Here is a 20,844-nt window from a genome sequence, read left to right as displayed (position 1 = left end):
TAAGAAAATTTGGTGTGCAGAAGTATATTTTAACTTGGCTCCATGCTTCTGTCTTGTTTGTCGTTTCTTAGTGTTTTTTCCAAAAATATATGCTTTAGAATAGAAAGAAAAAACATATCAGATTCACTGCTCCTTCGCACGCATTGTTGTAACCCTGGTGAAGCACAGAAGAACTTACTCGCGTAGGTTTTATGCCAAAAAGAAGAAATGATTTAACAAAACAGATCGTTTCATTATCACATCTCTAATTATTTCAATGCCAATCATGATAACATTCTTTAGTACAGGATTGATTCAAGAACCTCCATTGTAAGACCAAAGCAGCATATGCATATTGTTTTTCAACTGTGTTTCCTTAACATGCATCCGTCAAATCAAAATATATACCATAAATAAATAGTTTTAATACAACACATTACATTTCAAGAATTGAATGTTAAGAAAAAAGGAGAAAAAGGGGAAAAAAAATCCAATAAATCATTCTATTTTTTTCCTTATTTTTCCATCTCTACACCATAAGCCCGACGACTGGCAGCTCCCTTTTTTTTCAAGAAAATGGAGCTACTAGCCCTCCAGGCACACAAATACATCATGCACATTCTCTGTCATCTTTCAGCCTATTAACTTATGTGAGGTCAGTCCAACTGTATGTACGTAAAATGGAATCGCAGGAATTGTCGTGGCCATGGTTTTAAGTTCCCAAGAGAAACCGAAAAACATCACTCAGTGAAATGATACCTTCTACTCGCTTACTTCCAGCTTCCACGATGACAACACGTCGCACCTCTGGAAAACAAAACAAAAGAAAGCCACATATAAGGAGAGGGCATGGAACATAGGCAGAAAAATATCAAGTTGTACCCAATATTGAACCAAATGCTATTTCCAACCTGGTTTGGATAATCTCTCCATGACCTTGTATAGAGGATCAGAGCGTAAACACATATGGCATTTTTGGCTAGTGTATCCATGAGTAGAAAAGGGCTCGTCTCTGTACTGCAATGCCTATAATCCAAATAAGGGGTAGTTATGAACAAGAAGATAACATCGATTCAAAGTTTCACATCTAAAGTTAATAAAGGTCACAACCACTTCCTTCCAAACGCTTCAATTTCAATAACCTAGTAAACAGGTTCTAGAGATCGCTGAAGCTTACATCAACTATAGTTTCCCTACATAGGTATCAACTATAGTTCCCCTACATAAGTTATGTGAAGTCCCGTTATTTTGAAAAATCAAGAGAAGTAACCGGATTAGAGTGTTAGAGTAGATGTCCTGCAAGCCAACTGTTGGCTAAGGATTTTATTGACTCAAGTGTAATAAACAATCTTTATTTTAATATAATTCATTATTTCATAGTTTGTTATTTCTTTATCTGTATACCCATGTGAACAACATAGATAAAGACCTTGATTATACTTTAATACAAATGAATCGTAATTCGATATTGAAACTCGTTTGTAAACATTGTATGATCTAAATCCGTTCCTAGTCGATTCAGCCGCCTAAAACATGGATAAAGGTCGCTTGAGCTCGAGACTAGCATCTGTGATGTTGTGTATACTGCGTTTCTTAGTAAGGACATAGAGATGTCCAAACATGCAGATGGGTAGTCATATGATGATTATACCGAACAACCCTCCCTCGGACTTTCCAAGTGGTTATCATTCATCGAGAGGATAAGTCTGTGGTTATGATTGTACACCGTAAGTCCTTACGACCCGGGACAACACTGAGGCTCTATATGCTAGGGCTATGCTTTGACTCGTTTACCGGCTCCAGAAGAGTCATCAGGTGGCGAGGTTGGGTACAGTTGAGACACATATAGGAGCCAGTGCATTGTGGTCGGGGATTCACCGCTCACCTACGGGTGTGGATATCCTATGTGATCTGATAAAATAATAGTGTATGGAATCTCTGGCCAGAGTACGAAATGTACGTTGGAGAAAGAGTTCTCCAAATAGTACACGCGATGCCACTATTATAGTTATCACATAGTTATCGAATTAATATGCAACCCTCGATGAACCAATGGTTGCAGATTCGATCGGGATATATGAGATGAAGGGACCGTACTGTACGTTAATCATAATCGACTGGTTCTTGCAGGCACTATCAGTGATACCTAGGGGATCATGGGACGATGCTACTAGACGCTCTTACCATGATCCGATGGGTGCAATCAGAAATGAGTTCTGACATTCTTGATCAAGGTGTTGATGGAAAAAATGGAGCTAACTAGGGTAAGCCCGAATAAAGGATTATGTCCTGAATCACAAAGATTTGTGAACCCACGGCTAGCTGTATCCCTGAACCATTGAGGGCCACACAAGTACTGGATTGTTTGTTCCCGTTGAGAGAATAAAATTCAAGAAGTTGAATTTATATCATATAGTAAATTCAAGGAGTTGAATTTATGATAATTAAATTTTGAGAGAATAAATTCAAGAAGTTGAATTTATAAAATTTGAGAATCTAATTTATTAAACTCAAATTTTGGGTTTATTAAATATTAAATTTTGGAGGTGTAATTTAAATAATAAATTCAAATGTTGAATTTATAATGTATTAATTTATTAAGCTCAAAAGTTGAGTTGATTAATTAATAAATTAAATATGGTGGATAATATGTTTAATGGGCTTGTAGGGGTACAAGTCCAACATATTAAATAATTAAAGTTTTAATGGGCTTTGATTAAATTAATTAAACTAGTTGGACTAGCTCAATTAATTAAATCAAGCCCATTAATGTTAATTATGTAATTAGGCTATTATTTACTTATAAATAATACATGAAAAGCAAAACCCTAGCCTACATCATCCATCAAACTCACGTGAATCATCCTCCAAAAGAAAAAAAAATCGGCCACTTCCTCTTGACGGAAAATTTTGAGCCGTCTCTCTTAATTTTCTCTCCTACGCAAAGTCTCTTTCACATTCTCTAGTGCAATTTGAAAGAGGAACATACTATCTAGTCGTGGACTTGATAGGAGGATTTCATCGAAGAAAGTTCGTAGGAATCAACAAGAACTAATCCGTTTATACCGGATTAGTTGGAGTTTAGTGATTTATTCACCAAAGGTATAATTTTCTATAATCCTATGTATGTTTTGTTAAAATCATACGAGCGCCCAAAAGCAAATCATATTTTGAATGTCAAAATAAACAAAATTTTTAAAACTTCCGCTGCGTTTGGGCGTGTATAAAACCAGATCCAATATAGAGCTAGTGCAGATAATAGCTCCCTGCCAAAAGCTTGGTGCAAAGAATTAACAAGTAGTTGCTACTTTATGATTATTTCCCAACAAAAAAGCATGATGGATTCATTGAATTCATATAAAGTTCGTCCACCCAGTCAATGCTTTTTTTTCGCAAGGAAGCTGATAATAGCTCCCTGCCATAAGCTCGATGCAAAGAATTAACAAGCAGTTGCTACTTTATGATTATCTCCCAACAAAAGCATGATGGATTCATTGAATTCATATAAAGTTCGTCCACCCAGTCAATGCCTTTTCTCGCGAGGATAGATTAGAAACAAGCTGTTTAAATGCATGGAAATAAATGTTTAAAAAGTTGACCTTTCCGCAACATAGAATGAAAACTGAATGATAGTGCATACCTGATGAATTGTTGTTTCTTCAAGATTGATGTGTGTATACAATTTGTCCTTGGTCAAAGAAGTTATATCACTGCTTGAAAAATAAATGCACACTGTTATGCAATGCTGATAAGTGATGTCAACTGTAGGCAACACACATACACTACCAATTGAAAGATGACTGGAATATTTTCCAAACCTTCGAGAGTATATGTCCAATAACGAGTCATTATCATCAACAATAGGAATCGAACTAACTTGTGCTGCAATAAATAAAACTGATATTAAGAGATCCAAATTAGCAGTTTCAGTTCGTGTAATATCAAAGCTAGGGAATATCATCTTCAATGGACTTAAAAAAGCTTTCATATTTCAATAATAAAGCAATCTGATGTAGTTTCATTTCAAGGAATTGATTACGGGATACCGGACACCTACATATTCCATGACAATTTTCTTTTTTTTCACAGATGTAAGATTAAATATTCTCAGAGCTATTAGATATGGATAAAAGCACGAGCATGCAACTAACAGAATTGAGAAACTCGTTCCTTCTATTCCATTTGGAAAACTCAATTTCAGAGCATTCACATTGAATGATCAAGGTTCATAGAAAGATAAATTCATCATAAATAACTAAATAATTTAGTGAATATTCAAGCCCCTTCATGGAACAAAATCCAGCCTTACATGCTTCTAATTAAAGATTATTCGAAATAAGATCATCATAAAAGTACATATGGCTCAAACAAAGCTTAGCTAACCACACTAAAACAGCAACAATTGTCGATGGGAGTTCTCTAAGAAATACCAGATTTCAATTGAAATGTTTAAGAATTAACGATAAATTAGTTGATGTATATGTGAATTATTTCAGGACAAGGAACGCAGTTGGCAGATTGAATTAAGGCAATGATTGAAGGGATATGGACACGTCTAAGGTGCTCTACATTTTATAGAGAACTTGCAGTTCTAAAGATTACTAGCTACCTTGAATTAATAAATTCAGTGCTGTACTAAGTGAAGCACTCGGTCTCAACAAAGCCAGTGAACGCCCCTTTGGCTCTCCAATTTTGGGAAGCCAAGTGCCAACAGGGATTGCGCAAATTGGTAATTGAAGTACTGGTAACAAGCTTGTTGAATTTTTGAAAAAACGGCAAATACCTGTCAGAAGAACAAGATCACAACAAAATACACACACCAGTTATTTAACCTTTTCCTTAGTTTTTCTATTCTAAAGAAAGAGATTTACACATCATTTTCAAAGCAATCACACATGCACATGATAATAACATAAGCAGTTATTTCAGTTTCTCACATTTCAGTATCCCAGAAAGAGAAGCAAGAAATAACAGATGTTGGTTTGAAGCATCCTCAGAAGGAGAATGGATAATTGGAACTGTGGCTGCACCATTTTGCAAAATCTTCAAAGCAACCTCTTTCAGACTGTCATCTGGACCAGCCTGAAACTTATCACGTCAACATAAATAATAGTCCATCTGCAAATCAAATTGCACAAGACAAGCAACCAATGGACTGCAGATGATGACAAAATTCAATTGCATTTGCACTCAGTGTAAGTTCATCATATAATCTGATCTGGTACAGAGACTGAACACTTTCCTCAATGTCATATCTTGTTAAAATACCAAAACAAACAAAAGCAGAAGATAACAAATGTTTTTAAGAATCGCATACAACTTCAAACTACAGGCTGAAAAAGGCAGAAATAATAATGAACTTATTTATCTGTTTGTAAATTAGTTTAGAGTGTCATAGTATATAGCACACGATGGTATTCCAACTGTTATTTTCATTCATTTTATGAGCACCAAAACTTGTTTGTGGCAGGTTCCAGTACAATACTATAATCTAGCATGCAACACAACAAAATCAAGACTAACATGCACAAGTTGTCTAGAAACTGCACTCCCTTGTCCATCAATACGATTGTTCATATATGATTTAGCTTCTTTCCAAGCAGAGATAGTGTGTGTCTCGAGCTCTTCCTCTGTTGGATTGGACCCATGACTGCCAAGCTGCCAAACCAATTGAAAACATTACTTGAAAAATAAAAGCACAATTCAAGGTTTCTTACAATAAAATCCAACAGAACACTCAACACCATTTGTAAAAAACTGAAAAGTTTTTAATTGCTTACTATACACCAAATATAGCAATCAATTCTTCATTCACACAAATTATGCATGAGTAAAAATGGAAGAATACACTCAATGGTCGAATTGAGCAAGTTCTGATCTTGCACCGGAAATTATGTGCTGAAAGATGTTGCGCAAGGAAAACATCTAAAAAATTAACTGATAAATCGCGTACCACAAGTACCAGTTTTTTCATGACAAAGAAGTGCTAACTTAAAGGCATGGGGTTTCTAAAAATTCAATAGTATGCCGAGAAACACATGTTACAATTAAAGGATGATAACCATCAAACCAAGAACTTCAAAAATATTCAGTAATGCATTAATAATTTTGAAGCAAATTGACTGTCCCATTGTTCTTCAAGCACTGAGAATAGTATACAATGTTATTATAGTAGGTGTACTAATTCCATGGGACCCTTCATAATATCAATCACCATGTCTGGATGAATATTTTGTTCTTAACACTAAAGGCAATTGAAGATGAAGTTAGTGACTCATCCAAAATTGAGAAGGGCGGGAGAGAGAAACTAAAAAGATCGATTATCTTTCTGTTACAAAAACACAACTTTGGAGATCAGTTTGTACCTCCCTCATAATCAAAATAAAATCTAGTGCACTAAGAACTCCAACAAATTTTTTCTTTGAGAAGTCCCACAAAGGTGCCAGAGAGATTCCCTGCATGAAATCATTTGGTTCAGAAGTATGATGCATGTAGCAGAAAAAGTTGGTAAACAAAAGCATAGAAAAGAAAACTACGACGGTAACATTCAAAATAATTTTTAGTAGGCAGACATTAACACAACAGTTTTGGTTGTTATAGTTATTATGCTCAGGAAACTACAAAAATGAGAATTCTCATTTCTCAGTAGAGCTTTAAAAAAAATGCAAGTGCAATGATAGTTAGTAATTACTATTAAGCTATCAATTGATTGCCACGATGCTCAAGGGGGGAAATTTGTTAAGATTCTGGAAGGATAGGTGGGTTGGTGAGAGGACTTTCAAAGAGCGTTTTCTGCGTCTTTACCGTCTCTCTTCGTGTATCAATAAGCAAATTACCAAGTTTTACTCTTTTAATGTCAATCATGGTCAGTCTAGCTTTCAGTGGGATGTTAGGTTTAGAAGAGGGTTAAAATCAATCGAGTTGGAAGAGTTCACCATCCTTTTAGGCGTCTTAGAGTCGGTTACATTGTGTGTGGGTACCATGGATATTCGAATTTGGTTTGGGGATCCTTCTGGAGTCTTCTCCGTCTCATCTCTTTTCTCCTCTTTCTTTCACCTTAACACTTTTACTCTTTTCCCTTACTATTCAAATATTTGACAAGCACCGGCACCACTAAAGGGAAAAGTGTTTCCTTGGATTGTTGCTTTGGGGAAGTTGCAGACTTGTGATGAGATACAGAGAAGAAGGCCAGGCATAGTCTTAAGTCCTCAGTGGTGTTGCTTATGCAAACAAAGTGGGGAAAATCAAGATCACATATTGCTACATTGTTCTTGTGAGGCCCGGGGCCGAAGAGGGCGGGGGGTGATCGTCGGTGCCATCAGTTGCACGGACAATGAGCGGCTTCTGGCAGGCTTCTAGGTGGAGGGTACATAAATGAACCGACCCACACGGGAATGAGAGGAATTCCGAGACTGTTCAATGTAATGGACTGTACAGTTGAAGAGGGCTTAAAAGATTTGATTTGTACTCTACTCATATCACGAAGGTGCATCTTCTTTTCGGTAGCTCATTACATAAGAACTCTAAAGTTAAGCGTGCTTGACTTGGGGCAATTTTGGGATGGGTGACCTCCTGGGAAGTTTCTCAGGGTGCGTGTGAGTGAGGACATAAGCACGCTGGAAAGACCCGTCTTGATACAGTGAGGACAGTCGTCGAATCTGGGGCGTTACAAGTGGTATCAGAGCCGACCTCTCTTAGTACGGTGTGGTTCGGGGACGAACCAAGCGGAAGCTGGTGGGCATGTGAGGCCCGGGGCCGAAGAGGGCGGGGGGTGATCGCCGGTGCCATCAGTTGCACGGACAATGAGCGGCTCCTGGCAAGCTTCTAGGTGGCGGGAACATGAATGAACCGACCCACACGGGAATGAGAGGGATTCCGAGACTGTTCAATGTAATGGACTGTACAGTTGTAGAGGGCTTAAAAGATTTGATTTGTACTACTCATATCACGAAAGTGCATCTTCTTTTCGGTAGCTCATCACATAAGAACTCTAAAGTTAAGCGTGCTTGACTTGGGGCAATTTTGGGATGGGTGACCTCCTGGGAAGTTTCTCAGGGTGCGTGTGAGTGAGGACATAAGCACGCTGGAAAGACCCGTCTTTGATACAGTGAGGACAGTCGTCGAATCTGGGGCGTTACAGTTCTTTTACGACTAACATATGGATCAGAGTTATGCAGCATTTGGGCTTCCATTGGACTTTTCCATGCAGATCTCAAGACATGCTGCTCAGTGAACCGGGATTCCTAAAGGGGAAGGGTCTCACGGATTTTTGGGGGTTAGTGATTCATGACATTTTTTGATCAATATGGATTGAACGTAACAGTAGAATCTTCCGGGACAAAGATATAGCAAATGCCAGCCAATGGGATTCAACAACTTGAGGAGCAAAACTGGGTAACTGGTGTTGTAAATGTAAATTTGTGCTTCTTGTTTATCAAGGAGCAATGTTGTCACTTGATATGAAGTGTCTCACCGTTTTCAGCTATCAAATATACATGTGACGATAATCTAGGTAATCATGTAATGGTGAAACAGATAGTTAATGTTTGTTGATATAGTAAAACCACGTCCATGGGCCTTTGAAATAGCTCCAATGTTCAAATAATATTATAAGGTACCTGCTCATGCAAAATATGAAATGCTTGTTTTACAGGAAGGTCAACATCCAAAGCAATAACCTGCAAACAAATTATATTTTTATGAATGAACAAAAAACATTGAGATGCATATAAAAGTTAACATCTTTACAAATTATAATTGCTCAGACCTTTCCAGATTCCGGAAGTAACTCATATGCCATGTGAGTAGACAAGAACACACCAATACGATGCTGGGATACCGCCAAATCTGCATCTGACATCGTTGGTAATGGCCCATTTGACACGCTGTCAGAGGAGTGAATCTGTGGATGTGACAGTTCAGGCTAAATTTTCATGTAATTGATAATCAATGACAAAATAAATTTCATTGTATTATATCTCAGCAACAGATAATTTTTTTTTTTGAGACACAGTATCAGAAAAGTTAAGACATTGGAAACAGTTGAAAACAATTATTTACTAAACCATAATATCTTCAGACTCAAAAATGTTAGTCAATCTTTGAATGTGTCAAGTATTTTAGACTAGAGAACAAAAATTATCAAATCCAATTCATTTCCCAATTATTAGGTCAAACTGCAGCAATGAATATTAAAGAATACTAGATAACAATAAAAAGGGAAAATTTGTCAAGCAATTAATTCAAGCACACCCTCAGATTGGGCGACTGGAAAGGAAATGGTAAAGATTGACAAATGACTAAATCAATGTTCTTCTGTAATTGATCAGGACAAGATTATCTACTTTCAAAGAAAAGGGCCAAAATTACTTGCCACAAGTTATCAAAACAAGAGTTGAAAACCTGAAGGTGCAAAAAAAGGGTAACAGAAGACACGCATGATACAAGTAAAGATGAGAGCTGCAATGCAATACCATGTGCTGAAGTGCCTCGTTATCAACATCCATGCTCGATACGTGACCAGAGTGAGGCATTTGAGGGCTTAATAACGCAGAATGAAAATCAGAATCCCTGTTCAAGAGGATAGTATTTACTGTTCCAATATTACTACTGATAAAAGGCTGGTGCTCATCATGTCTCCATTCACCATCAACAACGAACTTGTACTGCAAGAAACAGTAGTTTCCATATGACAGATTTCAAGCAGCTAGGATATACTATCAAGTTCAATCAAAATTAAACCACTCATTAACATTCATTTTTTACTTTTGCAGTATACAACTCATGGTCCTTTATAGAGAAATCTAGTTATTGAATAGTTGACCGAGTAAGAAATCTCTGGATTGCGCTATTTAAAAATAATTTTGGCTAACATATAATGTATTACTCCTAAACAAGCACGACCACCAACATTTAAGAAGAGAACGACGATTAAAATTCCAGGTCAAAGTGGGTCGTTCAACAGCCAAGATCATCGTTACTCATTAAGCAATTTCCTCATTCACATAGTTATTTACTATTTAGGGTGCAAGACGCACTAAAGCGTTGGGTACCCTGGAGCCTGAGACACAAGACGAAGCGCACGCTTTATCAAAGTAAAACGCATTTGGCATTGTAAAATTCAATATATACTAAGTGATTTATACTATAACATTACATAAATTAAATATTTTTCACAAAGATAGCAAACATTATAAATAAAAAAATTGATTGATAGATAATGTAGAGTAAATCATAACCAGAAGAAAAAAAACTCTAATCATCTAAAATTTATTAGTAAATCATCAATTCATAATATATTATGAAAAAAACTTCAAATATCTAAATCATCAAATTTCTCTTCATTTTCTTCAAGTATATCATCGTTGTCATCTTCCAAAACAATAACGAGTCATGAGTATAGAATAAATTAGATTAAAAGTTTTCATAGAAGATTACGTTATCATTTAAGTCATCAAAATTTTTTTCACCCTCCTCAACTATATCATCATCATCATAGGGAGAAGATTACAATAAAAGTTTGTATAGATGACTTCTAAACTTTCTCATAAAAAAATTTATTGCGTAAATGATTGACAGTAAAGTTTTTTTTATCATTAAATAGTCATGGGCTTTGCTAATTGAGCTTCAAAATTAATTAGGCTCGAGCTAATTTTTATTTATTACAAAATATCAGCCCGCTTCTTTAAAGCGTATGCTTTTGCGCCTCTCGAATGCCTCAAGCCTAGGCAGAAGTGCACCCTTTAAGCGTGCTGGTTTCAAGTGTTGCGCATGGGTGCACCTATTGCCTAGGCGCACGCTTTTAATAATTATGCTCATACGTCCATTTACTCCCTAAGGTTTCAGAGAACCGTCTACAGTTTGGACAGACCAGAATCTCACTTTTCACCGGATAGATATGACCAGAAACACCTTGCTTGCACATTTCAACCAGTGCCTTTGTCATGGTGGAATGAAGTGCTTGGTATTCATATGTTGGAATGGAGGGATAGAGGACAACAGGCCTGTTGTGGCTATATGCAAAAGAAGAAAAAAAATCTAGAACATTGAACTTAAAGTTCAAGGAAGTGTTTCGTTTGTTCAAAATTGGAAGAATCTGCAGGGGTTTTAATGGTTCTCTATGTTTGTAACAAGATAGGAGTGATGCATGTTATCTTAAATTAAAAAAAAAAGGGGGGGAAACCAGCAAAATATCAGTATCTTAAGTGTATATGAGAAAATAAAAACTTCAGTACTTGAAAGTTAATATCAATTCGCAATCAATGATTTGACCAACAAGAGCCTGAAAGAAAAAACAGGACAAAAATGAAATAGAACCACTAATGTGTCCAGTTACATCTTAAAGTCCAAACGGTAATATGAGACTAATAAGATAAAGTTCAGAGACAATCTAATACTGGTCAACATCATAACGTGCAAATCAAAATGGAGCAAGAAAAATGGGAAAATGATGGAAAATTCAGAGACAGTGAAGGCTTTTCCTACCGGACAATCAAGCCCTTTATTCTGTACATAAACATGTGCCCATGTAATTCATGACACAAACTACTCAAAATCAGCACCTTGAACATTTGCCTCGAAAAAAACAAATCAACAGGGATCAAAAGGATAAGGACTAAAATTTATAGCATCTCCCAGCCAAACTAAGATACTCCTCAAGAAAGTAGAGTTTCTTTAATTCCAGGTAAGAGGATATCAAAATGCAAAACCAACCTGGTGATAACCCTGCGGCAAGCTACAAATGGTCTGAAACACAGTAGGGCAACCCTCAACTGGAGTCATAGGCCATGGCGTCCACCTTTTGTGAAAAGCATTGAGACTCCATCAATTATCACAAAAATTGCAAAATACAGGAAATGCAAAAGCAAAATCGGAACTATTTAAAAAACCGCAAGTACTCCAATTATGGTACATTGACGATTGAGCTAATTAACTCTCACCCAGTAAACGAGCCACTGATATATACATCTCTCCCACCATAAGGCCACACAAAACGTGTGGGAATCAGCATCATGCCCCTTTCATTCGCATAATCCATAGCCGCGTTGAAAACACTAAAATCTATCCCAGGAAAATTCTAAATTCTTCCGTAAAACATCTCCCACATAGCCTCGGTCGTAATTCAACATAACAGCAGCAAATACCCAAAAAATCATTGAACCAAACACCCCAAAACAAATAAAAATGTAGCGAATGCTGCCTCAAACATAACAACTTGACGCAACATCCAGATTTTTGAATCCGAAAACCAACGATTAAGCTTTTAAGTACCAAGCGTGAAATCTAGAAGAGTATAATCAGTAGGGAGTTCAAAGAAATTGGAAGCATTTGAAATGTTTCAAGAATTGGGAATTGTAATCCTATGAATGAATCAATTCTATTTTATTTATTTATTATTTAAATGGGTTGGGCCCACATTACGAAGTTCTCAGGTCAAATTTTATTTTTTATTATTTTATTTATACATTAAATTATTGATTGTTTCACTTTTCCAACTAAAAAAGAAAGGCAACTCAATTAAATCTAATAAAATTAATTTTAAAAAATTTAAAGTTTTAACAAAACCAATATTGAATGATAAATAATAATCTCGGGTCCAGTTTGGTAAGTAGTATTAAGTTGGAATAATTTATTAATATTTTGTTTGCTTTGATTATTAAACTAGACATTGACTATTTCTGTGACAATTTTACTGTTTGTGTTGGAGAAGAAATCCTCGCATCGGAGAAGGATAAAAACTATCAGACTACATCAAAGAAGACTAATTACCAAAATACCCCTGATTTTAATTATCAAAATTGCAACTGGGTCTTCTTTACGTCATTGTTCTGATTTCTTCGGTAGTTTCCCACAAAGCCAAGTCCATGAAATCAGCTTCCTGCCCTTGCGGAGCTGCATCATCAAACAGCCATTTCTCCAGCATAGCAAGGGAATTTGCGTTTCTTGCTCATGTGTTTGAGGTGTGAAATTCGCAGCATCAAACTTAGCATCCTCGTCCGCTGAAACAGACACAGAGATATCTGAATAATTTGATGAGTTGAAACTCAACATTCTTGTGCAGATTGTTCCTTCACTCGGGCTCCAACTTGATCCAACGGAAAGGTTGTGGGCTAAAGAAGCACCCTAATCGCTCTCATTTATACCGGCTTTCCATGTATTCAGATACTTTTTAGTCCATTTTTCGAGCAAACGAGCTATGTTTTCCGCGCTGGATTCGTATGTGGTGGAAGGAATTGTCTCAGTTTGTAAAGCAACCGGATAGATTTCCGAATCAGGGGGTGTTTTCGGGTCTGATTTATCGATACACAGAGCTTCACACAAGGTTTCTGTTGGCTCTTCGCTTCAGATCTTTCACGGATCTCACATCGGCTTTCAATCTTCGGGGACGAAGAAAAAGGAAAGGGTTTACAATTGGCGTGTGATTTTTCGGAAAACAGACGGTAGTTTTGGGAGGAAGAAACGATAATGAGAAATAAATTAAATATTAAGATGAAGGGTATTTTGGTCATTAATAAATTTATCATGATTTTATCCATCTCACTAATTTCACACCATACATTATATATCTTATCATATCAATCATTTATCAATCAAATTATTAATCATTCAATTATCACATCCTACAGACCAAGCGAACCCTTGGTGTAAAAAACTTGGTAAAACTTATTTTAAAAATTGAATAAAAACCGGTTTTTTGAACTTTTTATATTTTAAATTAAATTTAAGTTAGAAAGCATTTCTTATTGATAAGATCGTATCCAACATTTTTATTTTCTCTAAATTGTTTTTGGAGAACATTCCATGTCTCCCATTTGCTTCATTTTAATCTACCAAAATTAACCAACCATGCATAATTTTCAAACTTCACCATTGTTAATTGCAATAACCAGAACCATTAACGAATATTACGGTTAATAATCGAGTTTTTTTTAAAAAAATCTTAAAACTAAAATGGATTTTACATATGTGTGACAAAATGATTCAGTCCTTACACACCATAAAAAATGCAATAAAATGTTAGAGTAGGTGCCCGTCGAGCCAAGTGTTGGCCGAGTGTTCACAATGAAACTCTATGTATAAGCAATCTTTATTTTAATAATATTTGAAATTATTATTTTGGCAAATCTTTATCTGTATACCCATGCTAGTTGCATAGATGAAGCCCTTGAATATACAAATAGTAGAAAGAATATGAGATGCTCATATGATGAGTATCATGAAACTCATATTTGGAATACTGTATATTCTAAACCGTTCCTAGTCGATTCAGCCGCCACTAAGGAGGATATAGGCCGCTCGAGTTAGAGACTAGTATCTGCGATGTGAGTACCATGTTTCATTGGTAGGGGACATTGTGATGTCCGAGCATGCAGATAGGTGCTCCTAGTAGAGTGCACTGAACAACCCTCCATTAAAGGACTTTCCAAGTGGTTCTCACTTATCGAGTGGAAACGTCCTGGTTTATGGTTGTACACCATTAGTCCTTATGACCCGGGACAACATTGAGACTCTATGTGCTAGAATTACACTTTGACTTGTTTACCGACTCTCATGGGGTCATCAGGTGGCAAGGTTGGGTGTTCTGTCGAAACACATAGGAGTCGATGCATTGTAGTCGGGGATTCACCGCTTACCTTCGGGTATGGATATCCTATGTGTTATCATGTGTATGTAGGTTGAAATCTCTGATCAGAGTATGGTGGTAATTATGAAAGGGGTTTCATAGATTACACCATTGATGCAACTACGACATGACACATAGTATCGATTCATTGACAACTCTCTGTCGGGATATATAAGTTGAAGGGACCGTACTGTACGCTAACCATAATAGAATGGTTCTTGCAGGCACTATCATTTGATACCTAGGGAATCATGTAAGCGATGCTGCTAGGCGTTTAACATGATTGATTGGGTACTATCAGACTTGAGTTTTGACGTTCTTATTATCAAGGAGTTGATAAGTAAGAATGGAGCAATTGGGGTATGCTCATATAAGGACATGTTTAGTCCGAATCACATGGAGATATGAACCCACGGCTAGTTGTATCAATGAACCATTGAGGACCACACAAGTACTAGCTTTCTAGATCCCGTTGAGAAGTAAAATAGTTCAATGTGTTGAACGTGATGTGAACGTGGCCGGGCATGGTGTTCAAATTATTGATAAGCAAGAGAGAAGGGCTCGTGATGCATGGGAGCACGTTGGAAAGCCGAAGGAACATTATTCAAGCATTATTTTGAAGAACCGAGGCTGCACGGACCCAAGCACGGACCAGTACACGGGGTCCGTGTCCATTACACTTGAGGAAGAGAAATCCCGAGCCTACACGGACCCGAGCACGGACCTGTACACGGGGTCCGTGTCCACTACTTCCGAGACATGAAAATTACAGTGCCTACACGGACCCCCTTCCGGACCTCTACACGGGGTCCGTGTCCTTTGTTTCCCGGAGAGTAATTTTGCCGAGTGTACACGGACCTTCACCCGGAGGAATACACGGGGTCCGTGTCCCATACGTATTGGCGCAGATTTCTTACTTAATTTAGAGTTTTTATTATTTTGGTAACTAGATTTCATATCTTTTTATTTTTGCAGTCAATATATAGACGAATTTTATTGATTGTAAACACAACAATTGATTATTCATCTTTTATGATATTGAGAATTCTCTCAACACAAGCTTAAGTTTCGTTATAACTTTTGCGTTGTATCAAATCAAACTTATCAAAAGATTTATCTTTTGTGGCGTTTGTCGATCGATCTTCACGAGGGTTGCCAAGGGCAGGTTCTTTGGAGGTTCTCTTGAGCGCGATTGTTCCTATCGTTAATATTTGTTGCTAAATCGTTCGTGATTTAGAGGTGAATATTACACAATTACTTGTCTCAAAGATCGGGAAAACAACACGGGTCTTAATACTGTAATTGAATAGAGGGTGCGATTTATTACAATCGTGTTTGCTATTTATTCGTATCAAGATTCACGTCATTTGGTATCAGAGCTGAAGGTTTTTGATTCAAGTAAGCGTATCCATTCAATACTTCGTAGGATTTCAATACCGATTTTCGAGTAGCGCTTTCTACGTTGTTGTTGAATCTACAAAAAAAAAAAAATAAAAAAAAAAAAAATAATCGTGGTTACTGTTCATCGCCGGAATCACTATTCATCGGCGATACTATTCATCCGACGGTACTGTTCATTGCGGCGGAACACTGTTCATCGCGGCAAAAAAAAAACTGTTCTTCGCGGCGGAAATACTATTCACAGGTTCGGATTTACTATTCATATCGGAGAGTACTGTTCTTCTGACATACTGTTCATACCGGAAAATTACTATTCATCGGAAGTACTATTCATTGCCGTTGTTACTGTTCATCTGCCGGGGTTACTGTTTATCGGCCGTATTTACTGTTCACGGTACTGTTCACGGTACTGTAGCGTACTGTTCACCCGAAAAAAAAAAAAAAAAAGAAGAAAAAAAAAAAAAAAAAATTGAATCGGGTGTTTGTTGGAATTTTAGCGCTTATATTTCAGCGTTAAGTTTGTCCTTATCGTTTAGTCGCATTCTAGTCAATTTTTCAAAGTTGCTTGTTCTTGTGTAGTCTAAGTGAGTCGAATTTCAGACGTCACAGGATTGATCTCATTAGTTTGATACGTGGAAGCCACGAGACTTAAGCGCCCCCTTGAGAATTCTCACTTGAGTGAAAATATTTGAGTGGAGTGAATTTTCATTGGAGTGATTTGTGAGGTTTTGTGGTGAGGGAAAAAGACGAGTGCGAGTGAATTTTCATTGGAGTGACTAGTGAGAATTTGTGGTGAGGAAAATTTATTCTTTATTGTTTTATACTAACCTTTTTCTTGCAGGTATAATGATTGACGGACGTCAATTTAAAACGATGTTAGGAGGGTTGGATAGAAGGTGGGAGAAGGAGTTTAAGCCTCAACGAAAAAAATATCGGAGGTGTGAAGAAGAGGAGATGTATGATGTGCATATTGATGAGAATAGGCGAGGTAGTAGAGTTGGAGGAGATGCGTTGTTGAACATGGATCGTTATAGGAGATTTGATGAGGATAAGGGGTATAGAAGCCGGGAAGGGTATAGACTGAGTGGTACGAAGATGACAATTCCATTTTTCAGTGGGGAAGCCGATCCAAAGGTGTACCTTGAGTGGGAAGAGAGAATGGAGTGTGTATTTGAGAGACGGGAGTATTATACCGAAGCAATGAAGGTAAGACGAGCTTGCAGTGAGTTTACCGACTATGCTAGTACTTGGTGGGATAAGTTAGTAACACGTAGGAGACGATGTGGGGATGACCCTATAGTTACGTGGGATGAGATGAAAAGGGTGATGAGGAAACAATTTGTTCCAAATCACAATAATAGGAGAGGTGGTAGGAGAGATGAGCATGGCTTGTATGATGATTCATGGGCATCCACTTGGAGGGCGAGTTTGGAAGAGAACCACTGCGGTAGGCCAAAGAAGGAGTCAAGACGTGAAGCTAGCAAATATGAATATCAAGGTACATTTAAAAATTCAAATTCTAGTACTTGTGATATTATATGTTGTTGGTGTTTAGAGTTTGGGCATTATATCACCCAATGTCCAAAGGAGGAGATGACTGTAGTAAAACCGCCAATTGATGTCAAATCTAAAGTGGGGGTTGAGAGAATTGAGAAGGTTGGTACTCCACTAACTTCTGACTTGAGTATTGAGTGTTGTGCTGTGGAGGGTGAGTTGTTAGATGATATGCAAGTTGTTTCTTTTGCTCAACTGTCTACGAATGAAATTTGTATTGATGAATCAATTTATCATGAATTGAGTGAAGAAGAATTTAAAATGGCCGAAAGAAAGAGTGATCAAAAGAGTGAGATGGCCATAGAAAGAAAAGAAAAAGAAAAAGAGGCCAAAGAAAAAGAAGAAGAAAAAGAAAAGAAAAATAATTTTGAGGCCCAAAGGAGTGAAAAGAGTGAGGATGAGAGTTTACTTTTGTATAAACCCCTTAAAGTACCTTTGTACAAAGTGGTTTATTATTCTTGTGATGATATAGCCGGTTCAATCCCGAGCATTGTCGTTTCTTACTTGCAGGATCTTGGAGTTGTCATGTCGGGGAGACAAGTGAGTCTTGTTGAAGGGAGAACCCGATGGGCTGAGCCGCACGGATGCAAGCACGATCGCAAGGAGGTAAGGTTAGTTGCCAACGCAACAACCATGAGGTATGACTTTCTTTCTTATCTTATTTCATTGTTGTGTTGTATTCAAGAGGTTGGTGAGAGAGTTGAAAGTGTGATGTTTAAATGGCCTAATGGTGCATTATCCTTTGTGCATAGAAGTCATGGATTTGAGAATGATGACATATTGAATAGATCAAATTTAAATGTTAGTGATTTTGATTTTTCAAAGGTTGTCAAGTTGAAGAGTCTTTGTTATAACAATGAATTGTATGCATTGTGTTCAAACCTTTGTGATGAGTTGAATGATTACATGGATAGTACATTTAATGTGTTCTATTTGCATGATTCTTACTTGTTTGATGATGGCTTTGGAAATAGCATGAATGAATGTAAGAATTTTTATGTGCATAGTGAGTACAATTTTAAGGAGAATAAATTCTTCATTCTATATTCATTGCATGAGTTATGTACTAGTGATGCATGTAGTGGTGTTTTTATCTTTGATAAAATGCATGATTATATGTGTTGGTTGCATATGAAGAGGTATGTTGAGTGGGATTGTGAGGCATGCATTGCATATAAGAGATTGACATTTTGCCTAGATTCTTATATCGTGCATGAACTATGTCTTATTCCTAGTGAGCTATGGTCGTACACGTGTATGGATATCATTTGTGTGTTGACTAGGTCTAAGAAGGGGAGAAATCTGATTTTTGTGATACTTAATAATATCTTGTTGATGTTATTTGGTGTCATTTGTTATTTAATGTTTGGTAAAGCTGACGAGTTTATAGGAAAGACAACGCTGATGTTGGAGTTTCCAGTGTTAATGGAGCGAGCTAACCATAGCGCCTACGAACTTAAATTGAAAGGTAAGCATGTTGATAATTTGATTAATTTTATTACTAACTTGCTGCGTTTTTGTGAAGGAGGGCAAGATTTGAGGACAAATCTTTTTGAAGAAGGGGAGTATGATGTGAACGTGGCCGGGCATGGTGTTCAAATTATTGATAAGCAAGAGAGAAGGGCTCGTGATGCATGGGAGCACGTTGGAAAGCCGAAGGAACATTATTCAAGCATTATTTTGAAGAACCGAGGCTGCACGGACCCAAGCACGGACCAGTACACGGGGTCCGTGTCCATTACACTTGAGGAAGAGAAATCCCGAGCCTACACGGACCCGAGCACGGACCTGTACACGGGGTCCGTGTCCACTACTTCCGAGACATGAAAATTACAGTGCCTACACGGACCCCCTTCCGGACCTCTACACGGGGTCCGTGTCCTTTGTTTCCCGGAGAGTAATTTTGCCGAGTGTACACGGACCTTCACCCGGAGGAATACACGGGGTCCGTGTCCCATACGTATTGGCGCAGATTTCTTACTTAATTTAGAGTTTTTATTATTTTGGTAACTAGATTTCATATCTTTTTATTTTTGCAGTCAATATATAGACGAATTTTATTGATTGTAAACACAACAATTGATTATTCATCTTTTATGATATTGAGAATTCTCTCAACACAAGCTTAAGTTTCGTTATAACTTTTGCGTTGTATCAAATCAAACTTATCAAAAGATTTATCTTTTGTGGCGTTTGTCGATCGATCTTCACGAGGGTTGCCAAGGGCAGGTTCTTTGGAGGTTCTCTTGAGCGCGATTGTTCCTATCGTTAATATTTGTTGCTAAATCGTTCGTGATTTAGAGGTGAATATTACACAATTACTTGTCTCAAAGATCGGGAAAACAACACGGGTCTTAATACTGTAATTGAATAGAGGGTGCGATTTATTACAATCGTGTTTGCTATTTATTCGTATCAAGATTCACGTCAGAACGGCTTATAAATGAGTTTATAAGCGTAAGGAAAATTAGAAGTATGACTTCTATAAAGGAGAAAATAGTTCAATGTGTTGAACGACTTATAAATGAGTTTATAAGTGTAAAGAAAAATAGAAGTATGACTTCTATGAGAGAAATGTAAATTTTAATTTATGGAAGTGTTCCTAAATTAAAATTTGGCCAAGTGAATAATGTATTTGAAAATTGTGATTTTCATAAACATTATTATGGACTAAATTAAATTAATTCAAGTGTTGAATTAATTAAACACTAGTGGACCTAGTAGAGTCCAAATAATTAAATTAATTCAAGTGTTGAATTAATTAAATTATATTGAGTCTTGTAGAGCTCAATTTAAATTAATTATTTAACTAGTGGGACTTGGATAAATTCAAGTAATGTTTAATTAGTCTCAAATATGTTTGAGATAATTAAATTTAGTCCATGGTTTTTATTTTGATAAAAACCATATAATAAACATGCTTGGGAGGTGAAGAGGTGGAGATTACTTTTGAATAAAAAATTGCATGGCATGCAACTTTTTCACTTTTGCTTTTTGCAACACCAAGACATGCAATTAACTCATTCTCCCTCTCCCTCCAAGCATGATGGCCGAAACATCAAGCTATTCTCTCCTCCATTTTTCTCTCTTTTGTTCTTCAATTGTTGGAGATCAAAAACACTTCTCTTTGAAAAATCCTCATATTTTTCTAGTGCAAAATATGAGGGGATCTACCTAGTTGGTGGTGGGCTTAATAGTTGAGCAAGGAGTGCTCATTGGAAAGCTTGAAGATAGTTTCTACCTTTCAAGAGCTTTGTTGTTTGACAACAAAGTTGGAGCCATAATCA

General features: G+C 36.9%; 1 protein-coding gene across 3 annotated transcripts; it reads right to left on the bottom strand.

The window, feature by feature from the left end:
- Positions 1 to 307: 307 nt before the first annotated feature.
- Positions 308 to 12,343, bottom strand: LOC140833139 (sucrose nonfermenting 4-like protein). 3 transcript variants are annotated; one of them, XM_073197590.1, is made up of 13 exons: positions 11,919 to 12,343; positions 11,692 to 11,776; positions 9,453 to 9,644; positions 8,747 to 8,902; positions 8,598 to 8,657; positions 6,345 to 6,434; positions 5,503 to 5,637; positions 4,917 to 5,061; positions 4,589 to 4,762; positions 3,798 to 3,861; positions 3,620 to 3,689; positions 891 to 1,005; positions 308 to 786 (listed from the first exon to the last, which is right to left on the bottom strand). In XM_073197590.1, the coding sequence occupies exons 1-13, from the start codon at positions 12,014 to 12,016 to the stop codon at positions 692 to 694; spliced, it is 1,479 nt and encodes a 492-aa protein (XP_073053691.1). In that variant the 5' UTR covers positions 12,017 to 12,343; the 3' UTR covers positions 308 to 691. The 3 variants fall into 3 exon arrangements, with proteins under 3 accessions (XP_073053691.1, XP_073053692.1, XP_073053693.1); XM_073197591.1 differs by having other exon boundaries at positions 8,747 to 8,881; XM_073197592.1 differs by lacking the exon at positions 6,345 to 6,434.
- Positions 12,344 to 20,844: the final 8,501 nt, after the last annotated feature.

The sequence above is a fragment of the Primulina eburnea genome, chromosome 5 (assembly GCF_022965805.1).
Source record: "Primulina eburnea isolate SZY01 chromosome 5, ASM2296580v1, whole genome shotgun sequence".
Lineage (NCBI taxonomy): Eukaryota > Viridiplantae > Streptophyta > Magnoliopsida > Lamiales > Gesneriaceae > Primulina > Primulina eburnea.
The sequence above is the reverse complement of the archived record's forward strand: the minus strand, read 5'-3'. Positions and strand labels throughout refer to the sequence as shown.

Coding starts and splice junctions, on each gene's coding strand:
- LOC140833139 (XM_073197590.1), bottom strand. CDS start 12,016: ATGGATTATGCGAATGAAAGGGGCATGATGCTGATTCCCACACGTTTT. Junction 11,777..11,918: donor ATCAGTGGCTCGTTTACTGG/GTGAGAGTTAAT, acceptor TTTTCACAAAAG/GTGGACGCCATGGCCTATGA. Junction 3,862..4,588: donor ACTGAATTTATTAATTCAAG/GTAGCTAGTAAT, acceptor TATTTATTGCAG/CACAAGTTAGTTCGATTCCT.